The 27,734-nt window shown below is 41.5% G+C and overlaps 1 protein-coding gene and 1 long non-coding RNA gene across 2 annotated transcripts in view; both read left to right on the top strand.

Moving 5' to 3' along the window:
- The window catches only part of PTCHD1 (patched domain containing 1), a 33,304-nt gene extending 28,227 nt beyond the window's left edge, over positions 1-5,077 (top strand). Inside the window, exon 3 of the mRNA XM_066571651.1 lies at positions 2,844-5,077. Coding sequence (XP_066427748.1) covers positions 2,844-4,498 — 1,655 coding nt within the window. The 3' untranslated portion in view covers positions 4,499-5,077. The remainder of the gene's footprint in view (positions 1-2,843) is intronic.
- Positions 5,078-12,689: 7,612 nt separating this feature from the next.
- Positions 12,690-16,817, top strand: LOC136571295 (uncharacterized). The gene is made up of 2 exons (XR_010785695.1): positions 12,690-14,414; positions 14,537-16,817. It is a non-coding gene; the product is annotated as an uncharacterized lncRNA (long non-coding RNA).
- Positions 16,818-27,734: the final 10,917 nt, after the last annotated feature.

A 27,734-nucleotide genomic window follows, 5' to 3' on the forward strand; every position in this document is an offset into this window, starting at 1 on the left:
TCCTAGTACACAGATTGTGTAGCAAACAACAAAAGGAACCTATCCTAAAATAGGAAAGTATCCAAATATTTTTCTCTTGACTTTGTGGAGCACATGTGGTGACGCCTCTTCATGCATTTACTTGAGCAGTTCTCTTAATCAGATTCCATTTTAGGGTAGTCTTAGAGATTATGTAAGAGCAAATTGTGGTTTTATCTTTCCTGCTTAAAGAAGGAATGTGGTATCAGAAGTCATGTTATCAGGCATTATCCAAAGCCTTATACCTGTTCAAATGTCATGTTCAGCAACATATTTAACTAGCTCTAATTTCCTTCTCTCATTGCACAGTCAAAGGTTCCCCAAATTAATATGGCTATTTGAGTATTTTTAGGCAAGAGCCTATTAATGCTGGGTTTGTTTTTTTCACAAAAACATGCAATAGCTAAAGCTCATGATGGAAGTAATTTGTAATATCCAATGATCTCATTTTATTCTGTTTTGCTCACTCAATGCTAATGCGTGTGATGCCATGTGAAATTCGCAGACGAGCCTGTCTGCGGGACTCATGGGAGCCATAAATGGATTAAACCTCTCACTCCCTACTTTGGCAAGTGATCAGTTACATTTAAATAAAGGTCAGTCTGTCTTTACAAAGAACACACTGAAAGCAAGCTTAATAGCTTCCCCTACTGAGCCTAGAACATAACTATTTGAAGCATAATTAGCAACGGGGTGCCAGTCACTGATTGTGCTTTTTGCTTGGTTTTATGTCTGGGGAGTTCCAGTATTCCCTATTAGCTTTAAGAGGGGACACAGTGCTAGTTATCAAATTGACAGTCTTGACCTGGCCTCTGAAAGCAGCTGTAAAACACTGTTGGGGAAAATTAAGATGAATGCCAAAGCCAGGTCTGTAATACTGCTACAAATTGGACATTTGAGGTCCATGCCATGACTCTAAATAACAAAATAGGTAAAATATCTGATATACATGAGAGTGTGGACTTCATTACACTAAACATCAGGTGATTAGATACACCAGTTTTCCTTTTGTCTCATCTTATGAGCTCTGTATTGTGGCTTCTTTATAAAATACTCCATACCTATTCTTTTCAGCATAACAGAGTGACCAGCTCTGCCATCTGTCAAAATACAGATTTCAAGAAGGGTGGAGTGAATCAGCAACAACTGCCCCTACAGTAAAAGGTGATGACCGCAAAAGGGTTGTTTTGTGAAGTTAATTAAATATTTAGCCTGTATGAGACATTTAAGAATTAACATGGTTAAAGACACAGCATCATAGGATGGTTTGGGCTGGAAGGGACCTTCAAGATCATCTAGTTCAAACATCCCTAACATATCATGTGGTGTTCCAGTTCTTCAAAATACCTCATTTGCTTGGGGGTTATGGGCTGGTATTTATATCCCTGGTAGGAAAAGTGATAATTGTCTACAGGGGGAGAGAACAGAGCTGATACAGCAATCTTGGTACTCTGCAGACAGCCTGAAATTCTAAGAGAGATCTGTGAATTACCTTGACCTTCCTGACTGCAGCATCAGCTTCAAAAGTTCAGTGATTGCACTTCAGTGTTATCAGCAACTAATTTAGCACTGATCATTTTATCTACTACTATCAGAGAAGATGGGTAAGAGCAAAACACAGTGGACTGACTTTTGGGAATTTCTGGAGATAATCCAAGAGCAGACCAGAGAAGCAGACAAGTGACAGCAAAATCAGCAAAAGAATAAGGAGGAGGAGGAGGAGGAGGAATTAAAAGGCAGCAAAGAGGCTGGGATTATATGGAAAAGATCTCTTAAGTAAAGATGAACGTTATAATAAATTATTATGAGAAAATATTACCATCTCACATTTTGGTGTGATACAAAGACTATATTCTGTTTATCTCTGTGTAAATCATCAAACTACATTTACTTCAGCTCCTCTCACCTGATAGATGGTCAGTGGCTGCATTCCCAGCTCAGGATCACTACCAGAGAGGAGAGGTCTGTGTCCTCCAAATGCACCTTCACAACATAGAAACTGTAAGAGGAAGATGACCAACCAGGGATTAAAAGAAAAGCATGTACTTTTCCTGATTTACCTGCACTTGGGGGTAAAACACAGGATTTTAGGCCATTCCTTTTGTGAATGGTATATCCATTTTAAGAGTCAATTAAATACATTACAAAATGTAGGCATTGCCAAGAAATATGGGGCTGTATTTGTTTTATAAGCTCTCAGATACATAAAGACCAATCCCTTAAGCAGCTCCATATCAGTTTTACCACTCTCCTTTTCTAAAATTTATTTGTTCTTCTGTTTGTTTCACTTCTAGGATTTCTTTTTCCTGATGGAAAATTTGTGGAGAAATCAGTGACTGATTTAATTGATCATTTTCAGATTATGTGGAATTTTCATTTTTTACAGATTTTCTACAATGCAGCCAACTAATGCTCTGCCTCCAGCACAGACACTTCAAGGTCGTATTTCTTTGTTTTCAACACAGGTCAGATACCATCACCAGGAAAAACTAATTTGAAAGCATCTTCCATCACAGGCACTTGGAAATAATGAAACAAAACAGCCAAGCAGAGTAAAAAAGTCCTGTTTCTTTAACCCATGGATCCTGTGCCAGCAGTGAAGAACTCTCCTCAAGCTCTCACAGTAAGGTTTGCTAGGCAGGTAGCAAACGTGCTCCTGTGGTTTACACCTCCATAATCATTTCTCTCTTCTGCAGGATGTTTCCTTCAAGCACTGGTAGCATCCAGCTGTGTCTCCTTTGAGCCTTTTAGCATGTCAACGTTACTTTCTTCTGTGTAATTTGGTATTTGAATACATTGAACACTACCTTTGTTCTCTGTTGTAGGTCATGGGTTGTATGGGACTTTTGAAATGTTGTCCTCCTGGAGAAAAACTAGGGAAGACCAACACGTTAAAGAGAGGACTGCAGCTGTATTTGCAGACTCCATGCTCTCGTTTTCTCTCACCACTGCCATGTACCTGGTCACTTTTGGAATAGGTGCCAGTCCCTTCACTAACATTGAAGCAGCCAGGATTTTCTGCTGCAATTCCTGTATTGCAATTTTCTTCAACTACCTCTATGTACTCTCCTTTTATGGTTCCAGCCTGGTGTTTACTGGCTACATAGAAAACAACTACCAGCATAGTATCTTCTGCAGAAAGGTACCAAAGCCAGAGGTATTGCAAGAGAAGCCTGCATGGTATAGGTTTCTTCTGACAGCCAGATTCAGTGAGGACACAGATGATTCAGAGGAAACGAACACTTATGAGAGTCATCTTTTGGTGTGGTTCCTGAAACGCTATTATTGTGACTGGATAACAAACACTTACGTCAAGCCTTTTGTAGTTCTCTTTTACCTTGTTTATATTTCCTTTGCCTTAATGGGCTACCTGCAGGTCAGTGAGGGGTCAGACCTGAGCAACATCGTAGCGACCGCGACTCGGACCATCGAGTACACGACTGCCCAGCAGAAGTATTTCAGTAACTACAGCCCGGTCATTGGGTTCTACATCTACGAGTCCATCGAGTACTGGAACACCAGTGTCCAGGAGGACGTGCTGGAGTACACCAAGGGCTTCGTGAGGATATCTTGGTTCGAAAGCTACTTAAATTATCTTAGGAAACTCAACATATCTACTGGATTGCCGAAGAAAAATTTCACCGATATGTTGAGGAACTCCTTCCTGAAGACCCCTCAGTTTGCCCATTTTTCAGAGGATATCATCTTTTCCAAGAAATACAACAATGAAGTTGATGTTGTGGCCTCCAGGATGTTCTTGGTGGCCAAGACAATGGAAACCAAGAGGGAAGAACTTTATGACCTCCTGGAGACCCTGAGGAAGCTCTCTCTCACCTCCAAGGTGAAATTCATCGTTTTCAATCCATCATTTGTGTACATGGATCGTTATGCCTCTTCAGTGGGAGCCCCCTTACAAAACTCCTGCATTAGTGCTTTATTTCTGCTCTTCTTCTCTGCATTCCTGGTGGCAGACTCTCTGATCAATGTCTGGCTCACTCTAACTGTTGCCTCGGTTGAATTCGGAGTTATAGGTTTTATGACCTTGTGGAAAGTGGAACTAGATTGTATTTCTGTGTTGTGCTTGATTTACGGAATTAATTATACAATTGACAACTGTGCTCCACTGTTATCAACCTTTGTCCTGGGCAAAGAGTTCACAAGAACTAAATGGGTGAAAAATGCCCTGGAAGTGCATGGGGTAGCTATTTTGCAGAGCTACCTCTGCTATATTGTTGGTCTGATTCCTCTTGCAGCTGTGCCTTCAAATCTGACCCGTACACTGTTCAGGTGCTTGTTTTTAATAGCATTAGTCACCTTCTTTCACTGCTTTGCCATTTTACCTGTGATACTGACTTTCCTGCCACCCTCCAAGAAGAAGAGGAAAGAGAAGAAGAATCCTGAAAACCGTGAGGAAATAGAGTGTGTTGAAATGGTGGATATGGATAGCACCAGAGTGGTTGACCAAATTACAACAGTCTAACTTGATTTGTTGGTTGCTTTTTTACACTAGGTCTTACTGAGAAAAAAAAAGAAACCAGTACTGACTAAATGTGTGGGAACAGGAAGATTGGAGGTTTTCCCCTCCCTCCTCTAAGCTAAATCCAGGAATATTCAAAATTATGGGAGAAATTAAAAATAAATTTAAAAAAAAAAGCAAGAGCCGGGGTATTGTACCTTGCTCAGTTCCTATAACAGGTAATAGGGGAGAATTTGCACACCCATGCAAAGAGAGGTTAAATTTTAGATGCATGAAGTAAGATCTAATGGAAGAAGTTGGGTTCTTAAGCAGTCGTCTGCATCGCCTGTACTGCAGATGCTGCAATTATTGTGGCTAAACCAAATCATGTTGAAAGGTCAACTGTCAAGGCTGAAGTAGCACTAAATGTTCGCTGGATGTAAAGGCTTTACAAACTTTCTGCACAGCAATAACTCAAGTCAGTGAGTCAGCTCTTGTAAGTCTTTGCCATCACATTTAATATTTCTTTTCTCCCCTAATCTAAACATTTATGCAAGACTATATAAAAAATAGCAAACTGTACTGGGAAAGAAGGCAGTACACAGCAACCAAGTGCTTTCCAAACACCTTTATGTTATGAATCACTTTTTTTTTTTTTAAAGTATCATTATTTTAAAATTGAAATCATCCCTTTTAACATTTTTAATCATGGTTTTATAGCTGTTTCTTTTTCTTATAAAAACAAAAAAGAACAAAAAAAAGGAACAAAAAAATCCATGTGACTCTGTCACTCTAGAAAATATATAATTCTATTTTATACATGTCTCGCTACTAGTTAAACATGTAATCTGCTTTACCAACTGTAATTTTGTTAGCACTCTACTAAGACATGTGAGTGGATCTAGCAGCAGACAGAAGATGGTGTACTGAATATTTCAGCACCAAAATCCATGATACAAACCTCAAATACTAAAATGTCATCAAGAAAGTGAATGTTAGGGCTCTTTTAGTGAGAGCCTATTTCAGGCCATTCACTGGTAATGCACACTAAGAGGATTAGTGGGTAGTTTTACATAATGTATAACTTAATCCCTCAATCTTCCTAGAGTACCTGTAAAGCAATAGACCTTGCAGCTATGGGCTCTTCCAGGAGACAGTAGACAGTAAGAGTTGTGTGGAACAAACTGAAGGTTGGGACTGTGGTTTAGCAGCAGCAAGTTTAACAACGTCCGCAAAGAGCCCATATCTAAGGGGCCTATTGAAAACATCACATGTGAGAGGGAAAAAAAAAAAAAACAAAAACAAACAAACAAACAAAAAAACAACTTAAAAAGAAAAAAGATTACATTACCGAGTCTTTTTGGAGCCGTGAGTTCTAAATCAATAATTCTGTCAGCATCTGTGATGTGGAGTAAAACAGATCAAGCAGCATCTCTTCCCTCCTCCGCCCCCTCCACCCTTAAGAGCGACAGGCTCATTGCTGTAAGGTTTTATCATGTGGTTGAACCCCAGTGGGGATATGTAAGCCAATTCTGTAGGTTTTGCTGAGAGTGTTCCGACCATACATTGCCTGTGAAACCCCAGTGGCAGGAAGCTGGCTGGTGTGTGTCGGGTGGGTTCATATGGACTGTTGCTTTGTGGTGCAACATGAATGTATTCCAACCAGACTCCCTTCTGCAGCTCACCTGGAAGCTAAGAGTACTTGAAAAGTTTTCAGCATTTGGCACAAAGTTTGCTTTAATGTCAGTATCTGGAGGGGGAGGGGTGTTGCAAGAGCCATGGGGCTTGGAGCACTGGGAGCACCGTGGCTCAGGAGGTTGCCTGTGGTACCTGTACAGTCACTAGGAGATCTGTGGTCACAAAACCAGGATGTGCTTCATTGCTTGAAACATCTCTTTAGCATCCAAATCCCAGTGACCCCCAAATAACCTGTACAAAACCTGCAAATGCCACCGACTGAATATTAATTTTCCAGCAAAGAGATATTTCTGAAGCATCCTTCCTAGCAGAAAATAAGATAACCAGATATTTTGCCCTGAAGCAAAATATTACATTCTCACTAGCAAAACAAATCAGCAGAGCAGCTGGCAACATTTACTTTCCCCTGGATAAGTCCCTTCCCTGACCAGAAGAAAGGAAGCTGTGTCCAGGAATGCACAGGCTCTTTGCTTAAGTAAACAACAGTTGCTTCAGTAGCAGCTGGGAAGCTGCAACAACAACTTCAGCCTTGGCAGAACACAGGCAGACACCTTGAAGACAGCCAAATGAATGTAAGGCTAGGAAAAAGATCTGTTTCCCCTGGTTTTTTTAGACTCAGGCTTGGGGCTATGTTTTCTGGCCAAAAAATATTCCTTAGATATAGTTCACTGTAATTTTCTGTGATCATCATTTGTTGTTTAAATACCAGTCACCCCATCCCCTGGCTGTTCAACGGGCAGCTGCCGTGGCTTTTAAACTTCTGAGGGCATTAGCAAATTAGCTGAGAGTTACAGAGGAACTGCAATTCCTCTGCAGTGATCTACTGACTTGTGTGACACTTGGAAATGGGACACGTGTCAAAGAGGCTGTTTGAACACTGCCAAGAGGGATACATGGCAAACACTGATTTTACACCTCTGCTATCCCTCATGCTATGCTAACACCAGATGCCAAGATAGTTACCATAAACCTCCTCACATCTAATTGCAGTGCATAGACCAGGAGCATCTTTAAAGAGATGTCCAAAGACAAGCTTGCAGTTTCACAGATCTCTTATTAAATCTCACCATGTGAGGCCTTCAGAGATCTTCAAGAAAGGTGATAAAACCAGGGATAAAATTACTTCTCTATCTCCAAACCTGTCAGAAAAAGGATGTGGAGGCATTCCTGTGACAAAGTGCTGCAGAAGAGGCTTGAGTGTCCACAGAAGGCAGGGTGAGAAGTCATGGAGTCCACGCCCTTGCCCCCAGGGCAGAGCCAACAATGTAAATTTACAGAACAGAAATTTAAATAATTTCTGAAGGATGTTTGTCCAGCCCATTCCTAAAAGTCTTTTTAAGGGCAGATTCCTTTCCCAGTAGTTCCCCCCAGTGCCATGTTACCCTCTCTAGTAACCAGTAACTCCTGCTAGCCACCCAAGACTGGGATGGAGAAGAGGAGGCGTGCCCCCTTCTACACAGGGATAGGACAGGAGCATCCTATCCCAGCAGGAGACTGGAGCATCCCCAAAAGAGAAAAAACCCAGAACAGACCCAGAACCAGCTTACATGCATTTTTCACTGTGTTTCACATCAAGCTGCCATTCTGCTCCCCAGCACTGGCAAGGTACAGCCATGGAAATGTCCAAGGTGCACTCAGCCCAGGTCTCTGAGAATTCAGCCTGAATCCTGATGTGTCTGAGGGATGCAACAAATGCTCCTTCTCTGCAGGTAGCTTGAATACCTCAACATGAACCACGTTCTCAAGGTTTCAGACTATGCTAAGCCACTTTGGCCTTCCTCCCCTTCAACTTTTTCCTCTGAAGCAATTATTTTCACCAAAGTCAATGGACCTCCCTGCACTGATTGATTAGTAGGTGCAGATGCAGTGCTCTGTTCTCAGTCCAAAGCACTCCCAGTGGCTAACTGTGCATGAGATTTTACCCTTACTGGTGAACCTCCAGTTTGGAAGACTACCTAGGCTTAAGCAGATTTTTGTCGTATTCTTAAGTGGCTTTTCAGCCCAGGTTCACTGTGGTTTTGTTTGCAATATAGATGATCCAATTTTTTATAAATGCAGTGAGTAGAACAGAGTATCATACACTGTCAGGTACTGACTAAAATCTAACAGTGAAAATTTTAGCTAAGGCTTACAAGACTATATAGGACTATGGCTCACTGAGTACTTATATCTTCTACAAACATGAAAATTCCCATACAGGAAGGTATGGTGTACAGTATATTTTACTGCAGGGTAAGCATGGGGAAAAAGAGCCAACCTACGTGCGTATCGCCCTCAAGATCAATCCAGTTTTCTTGTAATATAACTTCTGATATTGTGTTAGCACAAGTCCACTTTCAATTTACAATTACTCTAAATGGAGAAAAAAAATAAAGAAAATTTGTTATAGCCGGAATAACTATGCCATAAACATTAATTGACGAAGACAGAATTTTCTGCCCAAAGCAGAAATGTGGAAGTGTTCTAGTTAGATTAAAATTAGAGCTGGAATTGTTGAAAAACCTATCTGTGAAAGAAAAAGAGCTTCTTTTCCAAAGACAAGCAAATACACTTATTATGGTCAACTGCATGAACCTGGAGGGAATTCAGTACCAAAGTGGCCTGAGGTTATGTTGAGTCACGAGAGGATTCACATCTGCTCTCAGAAGTCTTCTGAGCCAGCGCTGAATTCAGGTAAAACATGTACTGTAAATTGAAAGGTGTACTTTTAAATGTTTTTTTTCTAGGCTGACTGTCCTCCTGTGAGCCATGAAATCCCACATCAGCCAACACCTTTATTTTTATTCAAAGGGAAAACAAAACTGAGTGGTGGCATGACTGGGCAGAGATCAGGAGAGTCCAGAAGGAAGACTGGTTTCTCTGAAAAACAGAGAGAGCCAGCAAAGCAAATGGGTTGTGGGAGAAGACCTGGTGGCTTCAAAACTTAGCAAAGTGGTGGTTTTTCCTACTTTGTTAACTTGGAAAGCAAATAGCATGTTCAGGGAGACATGGGGAAGGGAAGCTGAGTTAGTGGGAGTCAGCCTTGGGTTTGCTGTGCACTCGAGTTATAGTAGGTCCTCTGGCATGGTTGGGAGCTGTCAGCAGGATGGAAACTGGGAGGGGCAGGGCTGGCACTGCTGTGTGGGCACTGGGGATGCCATACCAGGGACTGTGATGGTGCCATATCCCTTGTCCCCATCCCACAGCCCTGTCAGGGGTTCCCAGGCTGTGCAGCCTGCAGAGAGCATCAGCTGCCCTGCAGGAACAGCTCCTCACAATTCTCACACTGTGGCAGCACTGCTGGGGGGTTTTGCTGAACCAATGCTTTCATGGTAAGGCACAAGCCCTGTAGGAAACCACTTTCTGGAAGCTCTTGGTTGGAAAGAATTACCCAGAACCTTTTCCTCCCCTGCCTTTGCACATATTAAAATCCTGATCCATAAAAATCAGATTGTACAATTTAGCTCTGTAGGGACAAAGTATTTCTTCCATGGCTTTATCCCTACATTTATCACTAAAAGTACCTGTCATTTATTTTCTTATCAACATTGTGAAATAAGTAAGCCTTTCTGGGGTACACACAAATCTGATGAGAAGGAGGTGGGGAGGGGGGAGAGCCCCTTCCCTTTCCCTAAGGTAGGAAGCATCTTCCACCCATGGCCAGGCACTGCACCATCGCTGCAGGGCACCCCAGTGACCCCAGCTCAGTGCAGTGGGGAGGACAACCTTATTCCCCCTCCCCAGTTTTATTAGAGAACAGGGAGAAGCTTTAACTCCAAACTGTGGGAAGAGATGGGCCCCTAAGAAGAAGCCCTTGTGAAACTCATCCACTGCCGGGAAAGCGCAGTGGCGAACTTCTTGTTTGGCTGGGTTTTTTTGAGAAAGAGATGGCAAAAGGATCCCAGGAGGGCATTTGAACAAAAATTCCTGTCTATGGTGTGGGGGTTGGAGCAGAATGGCATGCCCTGACGTGCCACCCCTTGCCCTGTTGTCCTGGCACAGCTTCCTGCCTGGAGAGAGGGCACCTCAGCATCACGTGCGCCTGCCTGGGGCAGCCGCTTCTCAGGCACAAATTGTTCTTCTGATGTCGTTGGCATTCTGCAAGTCATTACCTTTTTTTAATTTTTGGGGAAAACAAAACAAAAAAGATCGGCAGAAACAATTCTAGATTATTTAAGCTCCAAGAAGTCTTAATCTGTGCATCAAATAAATGGCTTGCAAGATGTCAGGGGTTTTCGTTTAGGCTTTTTTTAACCTATTTTTACTATTTTTGTATTAATTTAGGGGAAAAATTGTATAATGAATCTCAATGTATAGCATAAGCCTAAAATAAAATGGCTGTCTCTCTCTTTGCTTCCTGTGCTCCCAAACTGCTACAGAAATCACATGCCATTGCCAATGCAACAAACTGATTTTCCTGGCCTAACCCAAATAATCAGGATGAGCATGATCTCCAAGTCCCCACAGAGGGGTGGTGGAGGAGGAGTTCAGGGGCACCTGCTCAGCACAGAGCCAGCAATGTCCCCAGGATGATGGGCATGCTGCTTCTGCAGGAGCCCCTCTTGTTCCAGGCTGCACACTGCAAGCACAGGGAAAACTACACCCATTCATTTCCATGTTATTGGGATCTAAGTGCTTTTTGGGGGTGTTCTAGATAATCCAGCAGCAGAACTCCAGCCTCAGCTGGCAAACGAACAGCTAAGGCAAAAATCTGAAAGTGATTTGATTAAAAACTATGTTTTATTTCCTCAAACAAGACCTGGATGTTCTGAGATCTGGTAGGTAGGTAGACCTGAAGTATTACTGTTTAACAGAAGTACTGTGATTGAACAGCCTTATTACTATTAAAATTTTTCTCACCCAGACCTTATCTTTCACAAACTCAGAAGCCCCATCATCACTGAGAGACCCACCTCTCTCACCAGCAGAACCACAGCTGCTGCTCCAGGATCTTCTGATGACTGTGCTCAATCATCTTCTTCCCATGCCCAAGCAGATAACCCATTTACCCTTCTTTCCTAATGTTTTGGAGAAGGGGAGCAGCATCCCTGAGACCCGCTTGGACCAACTGCTTCAAAGCAGAAGCAAACCACTCCACCAGGGGATGGGGATGACAGCTACAGGTGCTGTCACATGTGACTGCAGAAATGAGATATGCATCACTTTACTGTAAAAAACAGGTGAGCCAGATCCAATCCCAAGTCACTGCAACAAATAGCAGGAGCTGGGTGTTTTGGCTACCAAGGGCTTTCAGCCACTTTAGTTTAATGGGAAGTTTGGGTCTGCAATTTAAAGGTGATTCCTGTCACCTGTTGCAGCTTTGGGCCTTGTCCCTTTCAGTCATTCTCTCTCTCATTGCCTTAAATTCAGAATCCAGAAGCACTGTTGCCAAAAATTCTGTCTGAAACTGAAACTCAAATGATATCAATTTTTCTAGTTGCTAGTGTAATGTAAGAGAGGCTATGTCTAAGCTTCACACAGGAACTCAAAAGCAAAACCCCCATACCAGGCTGGTGTTCCTCATTTGTAATAGCAGGAGTTCCTTCATGCAAATCTTCACCGATCTAATTTACAAAATTCAGGCTTTCCAAATGTGTAATCAGCACGTTTCATTCTGAAAGTTCATCTGTACATGTACCTTCAAAATAAAACCATGTTAAATCTGATTTTTAGCTTATCAAGGAATACAGTTCAACCCAACAAATGTTCGTGAGCAGCATGTCTGAATCCCACATGCAATTCTTACACTGCTGCATACAAGTCAGAATATTTTCACTCCCAAATGCCACATTTCCTTATTTATACAACTAATTTGCACACAGAAACTAGGCAGGATTGTGGACCCAAAACAGTGAAGTGTGCCCATGTTTACATTATTCCTGTATATATCACTTAAACTTTTAAAGGTTAGTGGCTATATAGAACTCATTGAGAACAGGATTTTTTGCTGACTTCAGTTTACTGGCCAAATATAACAAATATAAACACTGGCCAAGCACTAGATAGAAAGAACCAGGGAATAAGACATCCAACAGTCCATCCAATCATCCACTTGAAAATTCATACATACGAGAAATGTAAGAATCATGTTAAAGGCCTTAGCTGGATATCCAGACTATACATGGCATATGTTATATATGAATGCAGAATATTCCATTCTTTTTGGCCACATTGAATCCTCTGAAATATGCTCTGTTCTGTGAGGAGGCATACTTCTGAGCAAAACTGACATTTATCTTCTTAGAAGTTACCAATTTGCGCAGGTGAAGTTTGCTGGAAACAAAATTTTAAATGTATACAAACAAACTGATGCCAGAAAACACAATTTGTAAAAATTATGCCTTCACATACTGATTATATTTCATAATAAGCAATCTGTTCCCTGATGCTCCAAGTAAAAACTGATTTTTTATTTGTCAGCTATATTCAGGAAAATGAGATGCCCCACTAATGTATATATAGTGCATACACCCCCATAGCAATTATGTATTTCTTATACGCCCAACACAAGTTGGCTCTGTATAAAGAGGAGGAAAAGCCAACCTAGATATGTAGCTGAAAGCTGGTAGGAAGAATAGTTTATCTGTACTGAGATTAGTAATGGATCAGCAGGGGAGGAGCAACAGAGAAGTTTGGTAAGGAGTTTAAGAACAAAGAAACTGGCTACAGAAATGCAGAGCTGTCAATAAAATTCAGGTTTTATTGTGTCAGGAGGATCAGAAAGAAATTATATAAAAACCCTCTGAGTTGCAAAGGGAAGGAAGGTCTAAGCCAGTATGAGACTGAGAAAAATCATATGAACATATGTAAGACTAAGACAGCTGTAATGTATATTAAGGCTGTTTAATAAAAGACAGGATCTGTCTATACAAGGAAAATAAAAAATCACAGCTGCCTAATTATATGATTTCAAATATAGATTCAGTACCTCATTGTTTTGGAATAAAAGGAGAATACAATTCATAATCTAATCTGGGGCCCAGAGCTGAAGAATTTGACATGATCTATAAACAGTATCATACAGAAAAAGAGATTGGTCATGGATTCTGGCTCATAACTTACTTAAAAATGACAAATTGACCCTCACTATTTTACTGCAGCTCTTATTTAGAGAAAAGCAGCTGACTTTAATGTTCTGAAACAGTCATGCCTTCCTGACAAAAGACTTGTGTGTTGGAAGGATTTCTTTTCTTTTCTTTGAAGATGCGATCAATTTTCTCTCTGGACAAAGTGAGTCCTCAGGCACAAAACCCACAGCAAGAAGTGGGAAATTCCTCCCTTAAGGTGATTCCTGATTCAAGGACATCCATCTGCAATTGCATTTCTCTTTTCTCTCCTCTCTGCATACTATTGCAGGCAGTTCCAGACCTGTCTTCTGGCAGTTTGACCGATCAGTACATCGTACCCCTCTTGGCAAGAGAGGTGGGGTTCTGCCAAGCATCCCCTGATGCTGCCTCCAGAGGCAGTGGCCACATTATAATTTCAGGATTATTCCTGCTCATTAGCCCCTCTCCTGGGAGCCTTTCTGTCAATATCTTGGATCTTACTGGAAGGGTGGCTACAATGGCTGTCACAGGACAGCCAACAGCAATTTGCTGACCTGCCATGTCTCTGATATACACAAGTGACACAGCATTATCAGATCTAGCAGGGAGAAGTATCCAAAGCTCACTGTCAGGACATCATATGATATTTAATATCACCATCTGTGAGGATGTTTATACAGCAGACTCATATGGAATTAGCAGAAATAGGAAGAGATAGAATATCAGTTAAACTGCTCATTCAGCACTTTCCAAACCTCTCCATCAAAGGAAGAGTTCTTGCCTCACAGTCAGTGGTGATACCAAACATTAAGAATCTATTTTACAGAAAAAGATTAAAAGAATTTGGCTTAGAAAGGGGAAATGTGGAGCAGAGATATGTGACCAGAATTATGGATAAAATTGCTAACATCAGTGAGTTCTCTTTTTTTCTTTTTTTTTGTCCAGCATATCCCTCAAAGCCAGAATCTCATCTCAGAGTACAAAATATTTGAAGTGAGAAGCAAATAATAAATTCATGGAGAATTTCACAGGTAGAAATGACAAATACATGTTGGAAACTGTAAAGTCAAGGGAGACAAAAAAATCAACTCAGATGAGAAATGCTTAAATTTACTGTAGAGAACTCCATGAAAACCTGGACAGAAAACCTCCTAAATGTACTCACAGCCCTGGAGAGCTCTTCAGGTGGTCTGTTCCAGCACCAGATCAAAAATAAGGTAAGAGTTTTAAATTATTGACAACTACAACCAACAGAGCTTTAAAGTGTAGAACTTGGGTAAGGGAGAAATGGAAAAATTATGGGAAAAATACTGAATTACTTACTCATTGTGTTCATCAGCACCTCTCCACAGACTTCTCAGGAGTTACAGCTAATAGCATTTGTTTAAAGCACCACCCAGCACATTCCAGACAACTGTTCTCCCCTTCCCCTGGAAGCCTGAGGCTGATCCCTCTGACAGTGGCTGAGTGACAAAGGACCTGAGACACAGAGGTAAGCACAGACCAGCACAGGAAACACCTGAGCCATGGCAATGCAAAACATTGTTCCTCCTTCATCAGACAGCTGTGCAAATGAGGGCATTCCAGTTTCTAATGTGCTTTAAAAAGCTTATAAGAAAAATTGGCCTCTGTGGAACACTGTGGTTTCCCTAGGCAGTAGATGTGCTGTGGATGCTGTCCAGGCATCCTTATGCTTGTGCTTTCCCAAATCTTAGCAGCCCTCAGCCTTTGGCTCCATGCCACACAGTCCCTCTGACACTCATATTGCAAGTTTCATTGAGATACCTTTTTGGTGAAAATTAGTTCTTTCACAACAAACAAATCTTTTAAAATATGAACTCTTCTATTTGCCCCAGGCTCCCACACCTGCCATCTCTGTTCTCTGTCAGTACATCTGGAAATGAAAGTGGCCACAGTGGGAAGGAGAGATCTGGAAAGCAAGTAAAAGTCCCATCATTTCAGTCCAGTGGCAGCTAGTTTTGTGAGGCTCAATTACCAGGAATTTTGTGACCTTCATATTCCAGTACCAAATTTTTAAAAGGTGCTCACTATTCCACTCCCCAGCCAGGAAGAACTATGGATTTTCAGACTACTCCAAGCAGAATATAACTGCTCTATTGAAACTATGTTGTCCAGTGGAAATAAAGCATTGGGAAGGGGAGGAGAGATGATTAGAGTTGCTGGATTTGAAATTTTCAACAGAAAAGACTGGGTGTTCTTTTTTTAAAGAAAGTTCACATTTTTACCTTTGTTCTGAAAGGAGAAGTCTTTTAGTCTGACAAACTCAATGCACATAAATTCATATACAACACCTTCTGTTCAGGAGAGGAGAGTCCAGATGTGAGTTGAGAAAAGATATCAATGTAGTAGCAAAGGCAAAAAATAGCAAACATTGCACTTCTATGGAAACATGGATTTGAATGCATAATTGGCTGAATGTTACCAAAAATCCCCTGATTCAGGAAAAATAAAGTCAGGGAAAGATTGTAAAAAAAACTTTCTATGGTTTTTAACTTCTTATTATGGCTCATCTGTGGCTTTTACCCTCCATTCAAATCTGTAACTGTTTCTTTAGACATACTTGTCATTAATATACATTCAGCCATTGACCAAATATGAACCATACTCAGGTGGCCAGTCATAGATCTCAAGCAGTCAAAGGTCATCCTTTACAGCTACCCCCACTCCTAAAATACATATAAAGCCTATGTATTTCACAGAATAATGGGAAAAATCTATACCAAATTCTGACCTACCTGGAAACAATTTGCTTTAAACAAGCCAAACAGAATTGAAAAATTGTCTGCAGAAAATACTTTTAAAAGCTCAAAATATGAAGGTAAAGTAGCTCTATTCAAACCTTTTGAAGAGAATGAATGAGAGAATGAATGTGAAAAATCACATGGAGTGCAATTTAAAGAAGCAAGCAAGCGAATCATGACCAGAGAATGTCTATAAAACCTTGGCAGTTGACCTTCAATGGGTGAGGATGGTAAGTGGTTTGGAGAATCAGCATTTCATCAAGTGGTTGAGTATATTTTTACCCTTTTCAAATATGAACCAGCTCATCAGGTAAAAACTGGTCATGCAAGGTTTGTCCATTTGCCTGCTCTCAGTGAGCATGAAAAAAATCATATTCCTAAATGAGCCTGTGGTTTCTGCTGGCTTTTGTTAATTCCAGTATGTTTCTGTTAACCACTAAGGGGACAAAAGACAGAAATAAAAATCCTCCAAACCTTTATTGCTATTTCCTTTCTCAAGAATGTATCCTACACCTCCCATTACCTTCTCCTTTTGCTATGCCAGACCTCTCTGATGAAATTCCCCAATTTTGGCCAGTTGACTCAAGCGCTCCCCTAATACACTCTTGCAATTGTAAGTACTCAGGGGTTCCACTAAAGGGGTGGCTGGATGCAGCTTCAGGACTAATTGTATCCTAAGAGTTATAGAATTATGCACCAACAGCTAAAAGGACACAATTACAAAGTGAACTATTGTGGCACACACTGTGTAATGTCATACAATCAAATGCAATGTTTAGTAAACATGAACCTCTTTGTCATTTTGTATTTATTTATACAAGTTTAAAAAAATAAAAATAAAGCACACATTTAAAAATATCCCTTTCTCCATTGTGTCTCTGCAGCATTATGCAACTTCCCATTGAGGCTGATGGGAAGGCAATGACTCGGTCAGTGCCTGGGGAACTAGACAGTGACTAGCAAGGAATATGCAGCTCTTGTTTGAATTGAATTATACCTGCAAAGAGAGGCAGACAACCTTCCAGAGAGAGTGGGAGAGAAAAGGAACGGCTCACCAGGCATTTGCTAGGAGCTGCCTAGGTGGGAACACCAAATTTCTGCAGAAGTAGGAGCCTTAACTAGGTCACTGCCTAAAGGACTGCATCTTTCCAGCAATGTGCCAGTAATGAAACACCAAAGGGTTTCTAATTCCTGGGCTCCTCCCTCGGCTACAAAGTCTGAGGGAAAAAGGAAAGGGGAAAAAGGAAAGGGGAAAAAGGTCTTCCCTTACAGCTGGAGAACTGATAAATCTCTGACATGCCCTCAAAGCAGGGAGGTGACACCAGGGAGCCAGGTCCTGCCGGTTTGCCCAAGGACCCATGGTTTATCCCACCAAGTCTGTAACACACAAAGGCTCTGCTTTGCAGACCTCCAGCAGCACTGCCCCTCTCCTCTGGGAGTGACAATGCACATTTCAAGATCTCCGTCTTTCTTCAGAGGAAGATTCTCTGGCACCTTGCCCTCCTGCAATGCCACCCTCTTCTCTCTCCTTGCTTGTTGTCATCCTCATTTATCTCACAGACACACGCATAAGAGATGCCTGTGCAAAAGGTTGATCTCAGTCCATGCCCCCATGGCCTTAGCCATTGGCAAAGGAAAGCAATCCACAATTTGGGCAAAATGATCATTTCTCTCCTTTCCTCAATACACCACAAGAAACGGAGAAAGATGATTTAATGATGGATATTCAAAATACTGCAGAGGGAACAAAAACCAAGCATGCTACTAATTTTTACAAAATATGTGCTGTGAGTTTAGTGCAAGTACAATGAGTGGAGAGGGCATATCATCCTTTTCTACAATGCTTACAGAATCAGTTTTGTGGTAGCAGTTTTGGTCTGTGCTTTGAATACAAAGCAATTACAATGTCAAATGGCACTATTTTGAAAAAAGATAAGTGTTTTTGAAATTTAATTGTGTTCAAATCCCAGAGTAATTGTGGTACAGTAGGAATTACCAGGTCAGATTTCAAATCTATCTCTACATTTGCATGTGTGTCCATGCTCACATTTGGTGTACTCAGTGGTACTCTTAGCAGACACACGAGGGGGAGATCCCACATGGGCTCCTCAGGGCCAGCTCCATTCAATGTTTTCGCTACTACCAGCATGGACAGTGCACAAAAGAAGATATTAATAAAGCATTGTCTGCCTAAGTTAGGAAGAAATGCAGAATTCTGAAGGCCAAGAGCAGAGTCAAAACACACTCAGACCATTGAAAGAAAGAATGATGTGAAATCAACTGTAAGAAATTCAGAAAAGCCAGGTCCATGGGGGAAAGAGAAATCAGTGGTGCAAACACAAAGTATGGAAAAACTGATTAAACAGCAGTTTTGCAGAAGAGTATTAGAGATTGCACTTGGTCACTGCTTCACAGTGAATAAAAACTGTGGCAATGCTACAAAGCCACCACATCTAATCCTTATCCAATTTATTAAAAGAATCACATACAGAAGACATGGAAGACGTTTTTTTTCTGTTCTCCTTAGACGAGATGAATCTTCAACTGAACACTGTGGGCATGACCCTTGGAAAGAGTACGGAATTAAATGAGAATGAGGAGTCAGAAAAATGCATTTTCTTCAGGAAAGCCTGCTTATTCTATGAGAGATGAATTTGAGAACCACAGTGACACTTTTCTGTATGAAAAGGATATATAAGAACTGGTATCAAATGTTTCTTGTGTCCCCTGAAGGTGGGACAAGATACAATCATTTTAATTTGCAGCAAATATAAGTATTTTGTATATCCTAATTCCAAGAATAGGCATGTACTGGGAATATGCCTAGGCTGGCTGTGGGACCATGTTTAGCAGGGTTTAAAGAAGAGGTTAAACAAAAAACTGCTTGAAACAGCCTAGATATTGATTCAGCCCCTTTTTTAACAAAAATCCAGTGTTTTCCAACTCAAGTATGGTATAGCAATTTAGGTTGCCCCAAGCTATGTCCCTTTAGATTGGTTCAAATTATGTATTCAGAAACAGAGGCACCTTGAATTGCTTGTCATGTTACTTAGCATAAAAGCTGGATTCCTGGCCTGTAGAGGCTGGGATGTGTTCAAAAAAATGGGAGATTTATGTGTCTGTAACTAATACTTTTAAGTACGGCAATTTAAAATTTGTAGCAATTCAGTCACAATAAGTGGAGAAAATGTGGTGTCTTCTACTGTTTCCTGGTGCACTTTAATATGTATCTGTGAAATTCAAGCTCTTGAGCTCACAGAAAATCTCTGCTGTAAAACATTCAGTTGGAAGGGTCCATGAAGTACAGAATAACAGCAGAAGAAAGAGACAAATTAATTTGCTCAATCGACAATTATTGGAAGCTTAGGAGACAAGAAATACCAGATTAAATACTTTCTCCATTTCTTTCTTGCAAATCAGTCTTTGGGTGTTTAATGAGTTCCTATCGGTCTATGCAAATAATTCACAATGAATAATTTATCTGATATTTTTTCTGTTTGTGGGATATCTAAAAGCAAATTGGTTTCCTCTCACATATTCATTATTCAAAATTATATTAATACAACCTTGGGTGAGTGTGTTTCCACTGCAGTTGCTTCGCTCCACAATTCAGTTTTCATACCACCTACGCGTGGCTAGGGTCCCACAGAATTTCTCTTGCCCTCAGGGCAAAGATTTCTTCAAGATGAGTTAAGGTCCCACTGTCACCAGGCTCTGCAGGATGTCTCTCTGTCTACTGCTGCCATGGAGGGGGCCAACCTCCTAATCTGAGCATCTGGATCTGATGTGGGCATCTGGATTAGGCTGGCTGGTGGGAACTACTGCCAGTGCTAAATTAAGGACCCTCTTGAGCTCCCACTTTCCAAATTAACTGGCTGAAGAGAAGCAAGATTACCCAGGGAAAGAAAAGCAGCACTCCTCCAGGCACCCCATTTCTACCATTAATGCTCCCTATCTCTTCCATTGGCTGTTCTCAGTCAACATTATCATAAAATCAAGAAATATTTTAAGTCATAAAATACTTTTGGGGCATTCAGACTACTGTGTATTAGATGTCTGCTGGCACTTGGTTTGCACACAAGAGGTGGGCAAAGGATTATGACCTTAGTTTTGAATCTCATTTTAATAATTCCTATGTGAAGGAAATTGCCACTGTACTTGAAGACTTCACCCTTTTGGGTACAGTCCATGGAGCTCCTTCTGCTCCTTGGAACAGAGAATTAAATGCCTGTGTGGAGAACTTTCAATTCACCTCTGTCATGAAGCTTAGGGATGCCAGACAGAGCAGCTAACACAACAGGCATTGTTCCTGTCCTGCAAAACACTGAGAATGCCAAATGTGACTGAGAGCTGGCAAGGTCCTTCAACAAGCAAATTTTGAATAGGAAGGAAAGCTTGAACTGCAGTTGTTTTTTCCAGATGCAGTCATATCTTTTGATAATCATATTATACAGAGGCAGTTCTATACATTTTCTCTTGACTTCAGTGCAGACAGTTAAGGGGTTTGGTAACTGAACACAATGAAATATTTGTGTTGCTAGAGGCACTTGACAAGGGGACACACTGTATTAGAAGTTCAGTGTGTCCAACTCCTTCAAATTCCTTCTTTAACATTTTCAGAATGCCAATTACACTGCAGCATTTGCCTTTGAAGATTCATCTTCCTCAGAAGCTCACCTCAAACTTCCTCTTTCACCATCTCAGACTGCTAGAAGAAGTCATTCAAAGTTATCAAGAATATTTTTATTCACAAATGGAAAGGCTCATTCTCTTTACTGCCATAAAAAGCCAGCTTAAATTGCTGACTGCTTGTGGCTAGCCTATTAATGTAAAAGTGAGAGAGCATGCATGGGGGAGATAAAAAGGGGCAAAGGAAAGAACAGAAAGCGGGCAGGGAGAAAAAAAGAGATTAAAAGAAGAGGGGGAAAATTCAAAGAAATAAGTGGAATGGGAAAAAGGCAGAAAAGGAAGGCAAAATATAGAGATGTTGTCAGTACAAAGGAAGAAACAGTGAAGAAAAACAAGGATATTGGGAAAAGGCAAGGATGATACCAGATCTTAAAATTTGAGAAAATAGATGGTGATGTCAAAATCCCAGTAATTGAATTTTTGCCTTGAAAAGCCACTGACAGCTTTGCTTAAATGTTTAGCCACATAAAATCAAACTCCACATCCCTGACTGCATGTATCTCTCAATGAAGTCAACAAGAATCAATAGCAACTGCAGCATTCAAATCCATGCTGTTTTCATTGTAGAAAAGGTAAATACAATATTCTTTCCATACCTGCACCATTTCTCCATCTTTTTGTAGCCTCTAACACACTTCCTAATACGTCTATCCCAAAGCCACTGTTGTTAGCCTTCCTGAATTGATGGCATCCAGCTGAAGAGAAGCCAGTGAGGGAGAGCTCACATATTGTCTGTTCTTAATAAGTAATCATTAAAGGATAGATTGGTAGCACCACAGCATTGTCCAACACTCAGAGTCTATTTGCCTTGAGTCAGCTGCTCTGTACTTTCTCCCTATTCTTGCATAATTGAATACTACATCTTACATTTCTTTTTTTATCTGTGCAATGACTGGTCTCATCTGAAAAATATTGTACATTCATTCAAATTTCATGAATTCATTGCACCTAATGCAAACTGGAGGTACAGAAAAACCAAATAATAAACCAGCACCTCTCCACTACCTATTAATAGTGGTATTTTCTGTTTCCTTTAACTGCAATTCAGGCCTGCCTGGCCTCTCCTCCTTTGCAAATGACACTGAAATATTTATGAGCAGCCCAAACTTCTTCAATCATTTCAATATCTCAGACTTACAACCTATCACATAAAGTGAGTACTGAAATGTTTGAATCATCACACTGAGGCCACATTTCTTGGACCAGTGATGTTCCCATCCATCCACCCAATGGGTCTGATGAGACACCTGCAAACAGGGGCCAGACAAGGAAGTAATAGAGTCACATAAGAGTTAGATAAATGCTTCACTAGTGGAAGCAGTTCAAAGATTTCTTGGCAGTTTAGACAAATCCTGAATGCTGTAAGCACAGGAGCACATGAGTGAGTAGGTCTCCTTTCAGACCCGAAGCTCAGGTGATCATGGTGGTAGAGGGCTGTGGATGAGCACAGGGGCACACAGTGTCACCATGAGGGGCAGGGAGCTGATGGGGGCTGTGAAAAATGCTTATTTTATGATTGACATTTAGCAAAAAATTGAAATGAATATTATATGTGTTATGTTAGAAAGTAATGCTGTATTAATTCTCTTAAGTAGTGTGTTAAATATAGTTTCAGGTTATAACAAAATGTTAAAATAGAAACAATGCTATGTAGGATACTTTTTTTCTAAAGAAAGGACACACTGAGATAGCAGCCACAGGACACCTAAATCTTTCAGAGAAAGAGACTTTATTGCTCCATTATCAGGAGACATGAACTTCTTCCAGCCTCACTTGGGCAGGATGACACCGTTAGGATCATGAGGAAGAGCTGACAATGCCCAGACAGAATCCTGTATTTGAATGGAATTTATGCATCATGTATGAGGTGTATGAATATGCAACAGGTTATTAGGTTATTGTTTTTAAGGATTGATCCTCTGTAAATATGTGTCCTTTTTTGGGGTTATGCCACCCAGAAAAAGGTACCTGGACATCCATAACTGTTTTCATTGTCTCATATTGTCCTAACTCATATTGTCTTAATTCATATTGTCCTAATTCAAATTGTCCAAATTATTATTACTCTAATTGTATTACTATTTTTATAACCATTTTATTACTATTAAATTTTTAAAATTTTAAAAACAAGTGATGGGCATTTTTCACAGGGACCATGACAATCCAGAAGGGGTGGCAGGTGGTCAGAGGGTTTCTGGAGTTTGTGGGGATGCCTCTTTCCTACCTTTCCATCAATCTCACAGGTGCTGACACAAGATCTCCCAGTTTATTTTATCCCTGGTGGGCTTTGGTCTGTAACAGGGGCACAGCACAGCACCAGACCCAGCCCTGCTCCCTCGGGGAGCCCAGCCCATGCCCTCTGGTCAGGCTGCCAGGCTGTCCTTGCCCTGTCCCACCCCAGTGGTGCAGCTCCCCCCAGTTCCCAGACAGGCGATGCCCCCACGTGAGCTCAGGCGCTGCACACCTGCAGGGGACAGCAGGGACACTGCAGGCACAGCTCCCAGCAGCTGCCAGTCCCCCTGCCTGCCTGCTGGGACACGGGGAGGAGCGCATGGCCCCGTGCCTCAGCCTGAGTCAGACACACTAATGCTGAAAAGCACATCCTAAAATCCAACAGGCTCAGGTCTTCAAGAACATTTTGCCTGTGCAAAAACCTAATGATTCTTCATTTGGACACCAGTCTAGATAGCAGAGCCATGATGATCCAGAGGGAGCTGTCAGGCTTGTAGGTTTCTCTGTGTGTCTCATTTAGGATGGGAAGACAGATAATAGACAATCAGGTTGATTAGCCAGAGGGAGTGACTTACAGTTTCGTGTACTGAGTGCTTTGTACACCTAAGCAACAGAACTAATCCAGATATATTTCTGAGTGGCCTATATAATCAGAAATATCTATATCTAGGCCCTAAAACAGAGAGAGGATTTGTCTCTCTTTTAAAAGTCAAGGTATCTAAGCACAAAATATAGAAGGAAAGAAAACTTAGTATTTCCCTCTAGAGGTCTTTTAACAAAAGAATGTGTCACAATGATGTATAGAAGGTAGAAAACAAATTTGATAAAATAAAAATACAGAAAAAATATTATTTTTAAGGACAGTGTCACACAATATTTTTGGTTATGATGCAAAAGCAAATTTTTGATTTGCACAATAAGACCCTTTCCAGAAATACTCACTATTGGTTGTAAAATGTCATGTTGTAAAGCAGAATCATCCCTCAAAATGCAAAACAAGCAGGTTTCTTATTTTGGAACAAATAGAGTTCACCAAAGATATGAGGTCATGTGAAAAGAAGGAAAAATTTCTGTATTTTTTAGCCAGCAGTGTTGTGAGAAAAATCCTGTCTGAATTCTTGCCATTTATGTGCCTGTGATGTACCTGTGCAGCTTGAGGTTCCTCGTAGACAGAAAGCAGGATGCATTAATCATGAGGAACAGAGGGCCTGAAGCTGCAGTGTGCCACTCCACTTGAAAGGCCTCTAAAACATGTTAGTGCCAGATCTGCCTGGGCTGAAAACTGTGTACTGCTCACAATGATGCATCTGAAAGGAGTAAAATTAAATGTAGGCTCTCAGAAAACTTGCTGCACATCTACTCCCAATTTCTTCCCATTTCTGCCCAACCAAAGGGTTGCAATTTCCATCTCTGTCTTAAGCATACCCCTTCTGTGTTTTTCATCAGACCAACAGAGCTTCCTCCTGCCTTTCTCATGCAAGTTCACCTCAATGAAATCACCGAGGTAAATAAGGCGAGCAAGATTTTCCCACTACCTCACAGGGAATTCATCTGCTGAGGCCTCATTTTCTGTAATGTATGGCTTTTGTTCCTGGCCTCCTGCACACATTTAGGCACCCAGGCACGATGGTGATGTGGCTTTCTCCCCATGTGCACCTGGCAGATGGTGCTGTGTGTTAGCTCTGCACTCAGCAATGCAGCCTGCTCATCGCCACGCTGGAGCAAGAACAGCCTCGGCCACGTTCCCAAGCACTTACTCTTTGTCTGGAGCTCCTCAGATGTTTCAGTGCCAGCCATACATCACAACTTTCAGAGCTGAGGTGACAATTCAAAATATGAAAATCATTGCAGAGTAAATGAAGCAAATGATCGTTTTTGACAAATACACATGAGTGTGGCACTCAGAAATCTGGCTTGGATGTCTCTAAATAATTAAATTTATCTACCTCAGTAACTACATTTGAATTGCAAATTAATTCTCCACCTCAGCCCTGCCTCATGTGTGTGTCTCCACTGGTACCTGAGCTGCCACAGGCACAGGCTCTGAGTGCAGGAGCACCTTTGGGCAGAAGCATTTCAGTGCAGAGAAAAGTGTCCAGGGTGGGGACACTTGGCTTTGCTACACAAGGTTTTGTTGTCACCCTCTTTGCACTTCCTTTTGGTGCCTTTTAGTGGGTTCTGTGCTGTGCAGCCCATCAGAGCCCAGGGACAGAGCCAAGCATGGAGCTGCTGAGGCAGGGCTGTGCTCCAGCAAACCTGGCTTAGGTCCATCATGTGTGTTGTGGTATCTTTTAACTGCATAAACCATCCTCCCTACCATGCTCCTGTCCTTCTACACAGAATAGACAGGGCAGCACTGCTCCCCTGATAATCCCCACTGGGGGAATGACAAAATACATTGTTAAGTCCCTGTATTGTTTCCATCTTTGTTCAATTCTCCACCAATGCCACCCTTACTACAAGTCACTCAAATTCCATTGTAAGACAGAATTATCCACCTCCCTACCACTTCTCAGCATATGAGCATTTTCCCAAGAACAATGACTTTGTTCTCCCAAATGTCCTGTGAAATGAGGAAACTTCCATTTTACAAATAGAAGCTTGAGGCACAGAGATATTAATGTCAACAGGGCTAAGTCACTTTAAAAGTTTATAGTTTGACTTTCTTAGGGAACCAGGCATTTTATTGCACTAGGTTTCTCCACAGCAGTGCAGTTTCCATTAGAAACTCCAAGCATTCCTCATTTCATTTCAACAAGTCAGACTGAAGGGCTCAGATAAGAAATCCAGAAATTGAAGAACACACAGGCATCACCTGTGAGAAATATCAGTGGAGTGATGTGATTTAAATCCCAGTGGAATTCTGGCAAGTCAGGAAGAAAAGAAAGTTCTCCAGGGCAGTATTTAACAGCCCATCCCAGTAGACATCCTCCTGTTCCCTCTTATTCACTGCACAGATTCCCAGTTCCCACAGCAAATGATGCAGAGGTCCTGGACGTGACAGTTTCTCCCCATGGCTGTGACACATCCCCAGCCCATGTACCCGGAACTATTTACAGCACCATGGAAAACTCTGTGTGTGGTGTGAAGGGTGAGCAAGTAGCCCAAAATTGCACTTGTTACCATTCAGGGTTGTAATGTCAGCTTTGCACAGGCAAGTTGAAAACTGATTTTTTTTTTCTAGTTCCATACCCTCTTCTGGTGCTGTAAGAAAACCCTTAGGACAAGTGCAGAAGGGGCTAGGAATTCCCAGATTTCATGCTTGCAGCCCTGAAGCAACCCCAAGCAGGAATAATCCTCTGCAGAGGTGTCACAAAGATGACAATGGCAAATGGCCACTGTGGCTCTTTAGCAAAGGAACTGCACTCCACAATGGCAGTAAGTGAATTTTTGCCCTTGCACCCTGAGCTGTTCTATTCCTCAGGCCAGGTTCAGCCCTCCTGACCCCTTGTGACTTTCAGTGCCTCGGGTTTGGTGCCACCTGAGCCCCACCCTCATCCCACAGGGCTCTGTCCTGCCCCCCTTCCTCATCCCCAACCTTCCCAACCTTCCCCTTCCCAAGTCCCTCTCCACCACACACACACACACACACACAGACACACACACAGACACACACACACACACAGACACACACACACACACAGAGACACACACACAGTGACCATTCTGCACACAGGATGAAATCAGTCAGCAGAAGCTCCACTCTTTCAGGGGTATTTTCACAGAGAGAGTAAGGGATAGATCCTGACACCAGCCCTGCTCCTCACCCAGCTTTCCCACCCTGCCCTAAAGCTCTGCCTGAGCAAGGCAGTCCCCTCTTTCTTGCAAACAGAAAATTGTTTCAGAGAATAGAAATTGTGCGCATGTTTTGGCAGTGAAAGTTTTAAATGTAAACTCTTAAATTTTAGCAAAGTTATGAAACACAGAAAAACAATTATAAATATTTTTGTAGCCTGGAGTGAGGCTTGATTACCTGGCTGCAATATTTAAGGACAGCTTTTACAAACAAAAATAATATGCATGTGATCTCTGGATAATCAGACAACCTCAGCTGAAAAAAACAGTAATTAAATGACCACAGGACTCAGTTTAATTCTCTCTGTCAGGCGGCCAGGTCTCTACTACTCAGAGATTAAGAAGTGAATTCTCTCTATAGAATCCTTTCTTTATATCTGGAAGCAAAACCCAAAGCTTTTTAGCAGCACTTTCAATTTATCCCTTCCACTAACAGGCAGCATCCTCTTAAAAATCTTTTGATCTCTCTACAGTACTAAATTACACAGTCCTAATCCCAAGTGAATCAGATGATTGTGCCTGTCTGTACTGTAGAGGCACTTGGAGACAGCTTCACTCAACACAAGCAGCATCTGCTCTGCAAACATCATACCTGCTATCCACACCTAAAAGTGGCTGTGGCTGACTGACAAGCATTACTCTTGGAACATCAGCCCAGCTGGATAGTGTTCATTTATATAGTCTGTTTTATAGGTATGTGTTTATTTATTACTATTAATAAATAATATAGTAGAATAATATAGTGCAATGATAAATTACATAATTGTTTGTTTGTTCAGATAATTAATATATAATCTGTTGGCCCAACTACATCTTTAGGTGTAGATAGAAGTTTGGGACAGCTATAGGCTCTCTGGAGTCATCTGCCACATGCAGTGGGTACAGAGATCATGGATAGCCTTAGCAGGGGGAGGAGGCTCATGTGACAGTGCTGTGTGTATTTCTAGGAATTTTCTCAAATGTGTCAAAGGATTTGAAGAAAGGATGTTATACTGATTCCAAGTGACCTCATCACTGCAGCTGGATGCAAGATGCTGGGTGGTCATAGTGCCTGCTCAC

The sequence above is a fragment of the Molothrus aeneus genome, chromosome 2, assembly GCF_037042795.1.
Source record: "Molothrus aeneus isolate 106 chromosome 2, BPBGC_Maene_1.0, whole genome shotgun sequence".
NCBI lineage: Eukaryota > Metazoa > Chordata > Aves > Passeriformes > Icteridae > Molothrus > Molothrus aeneus.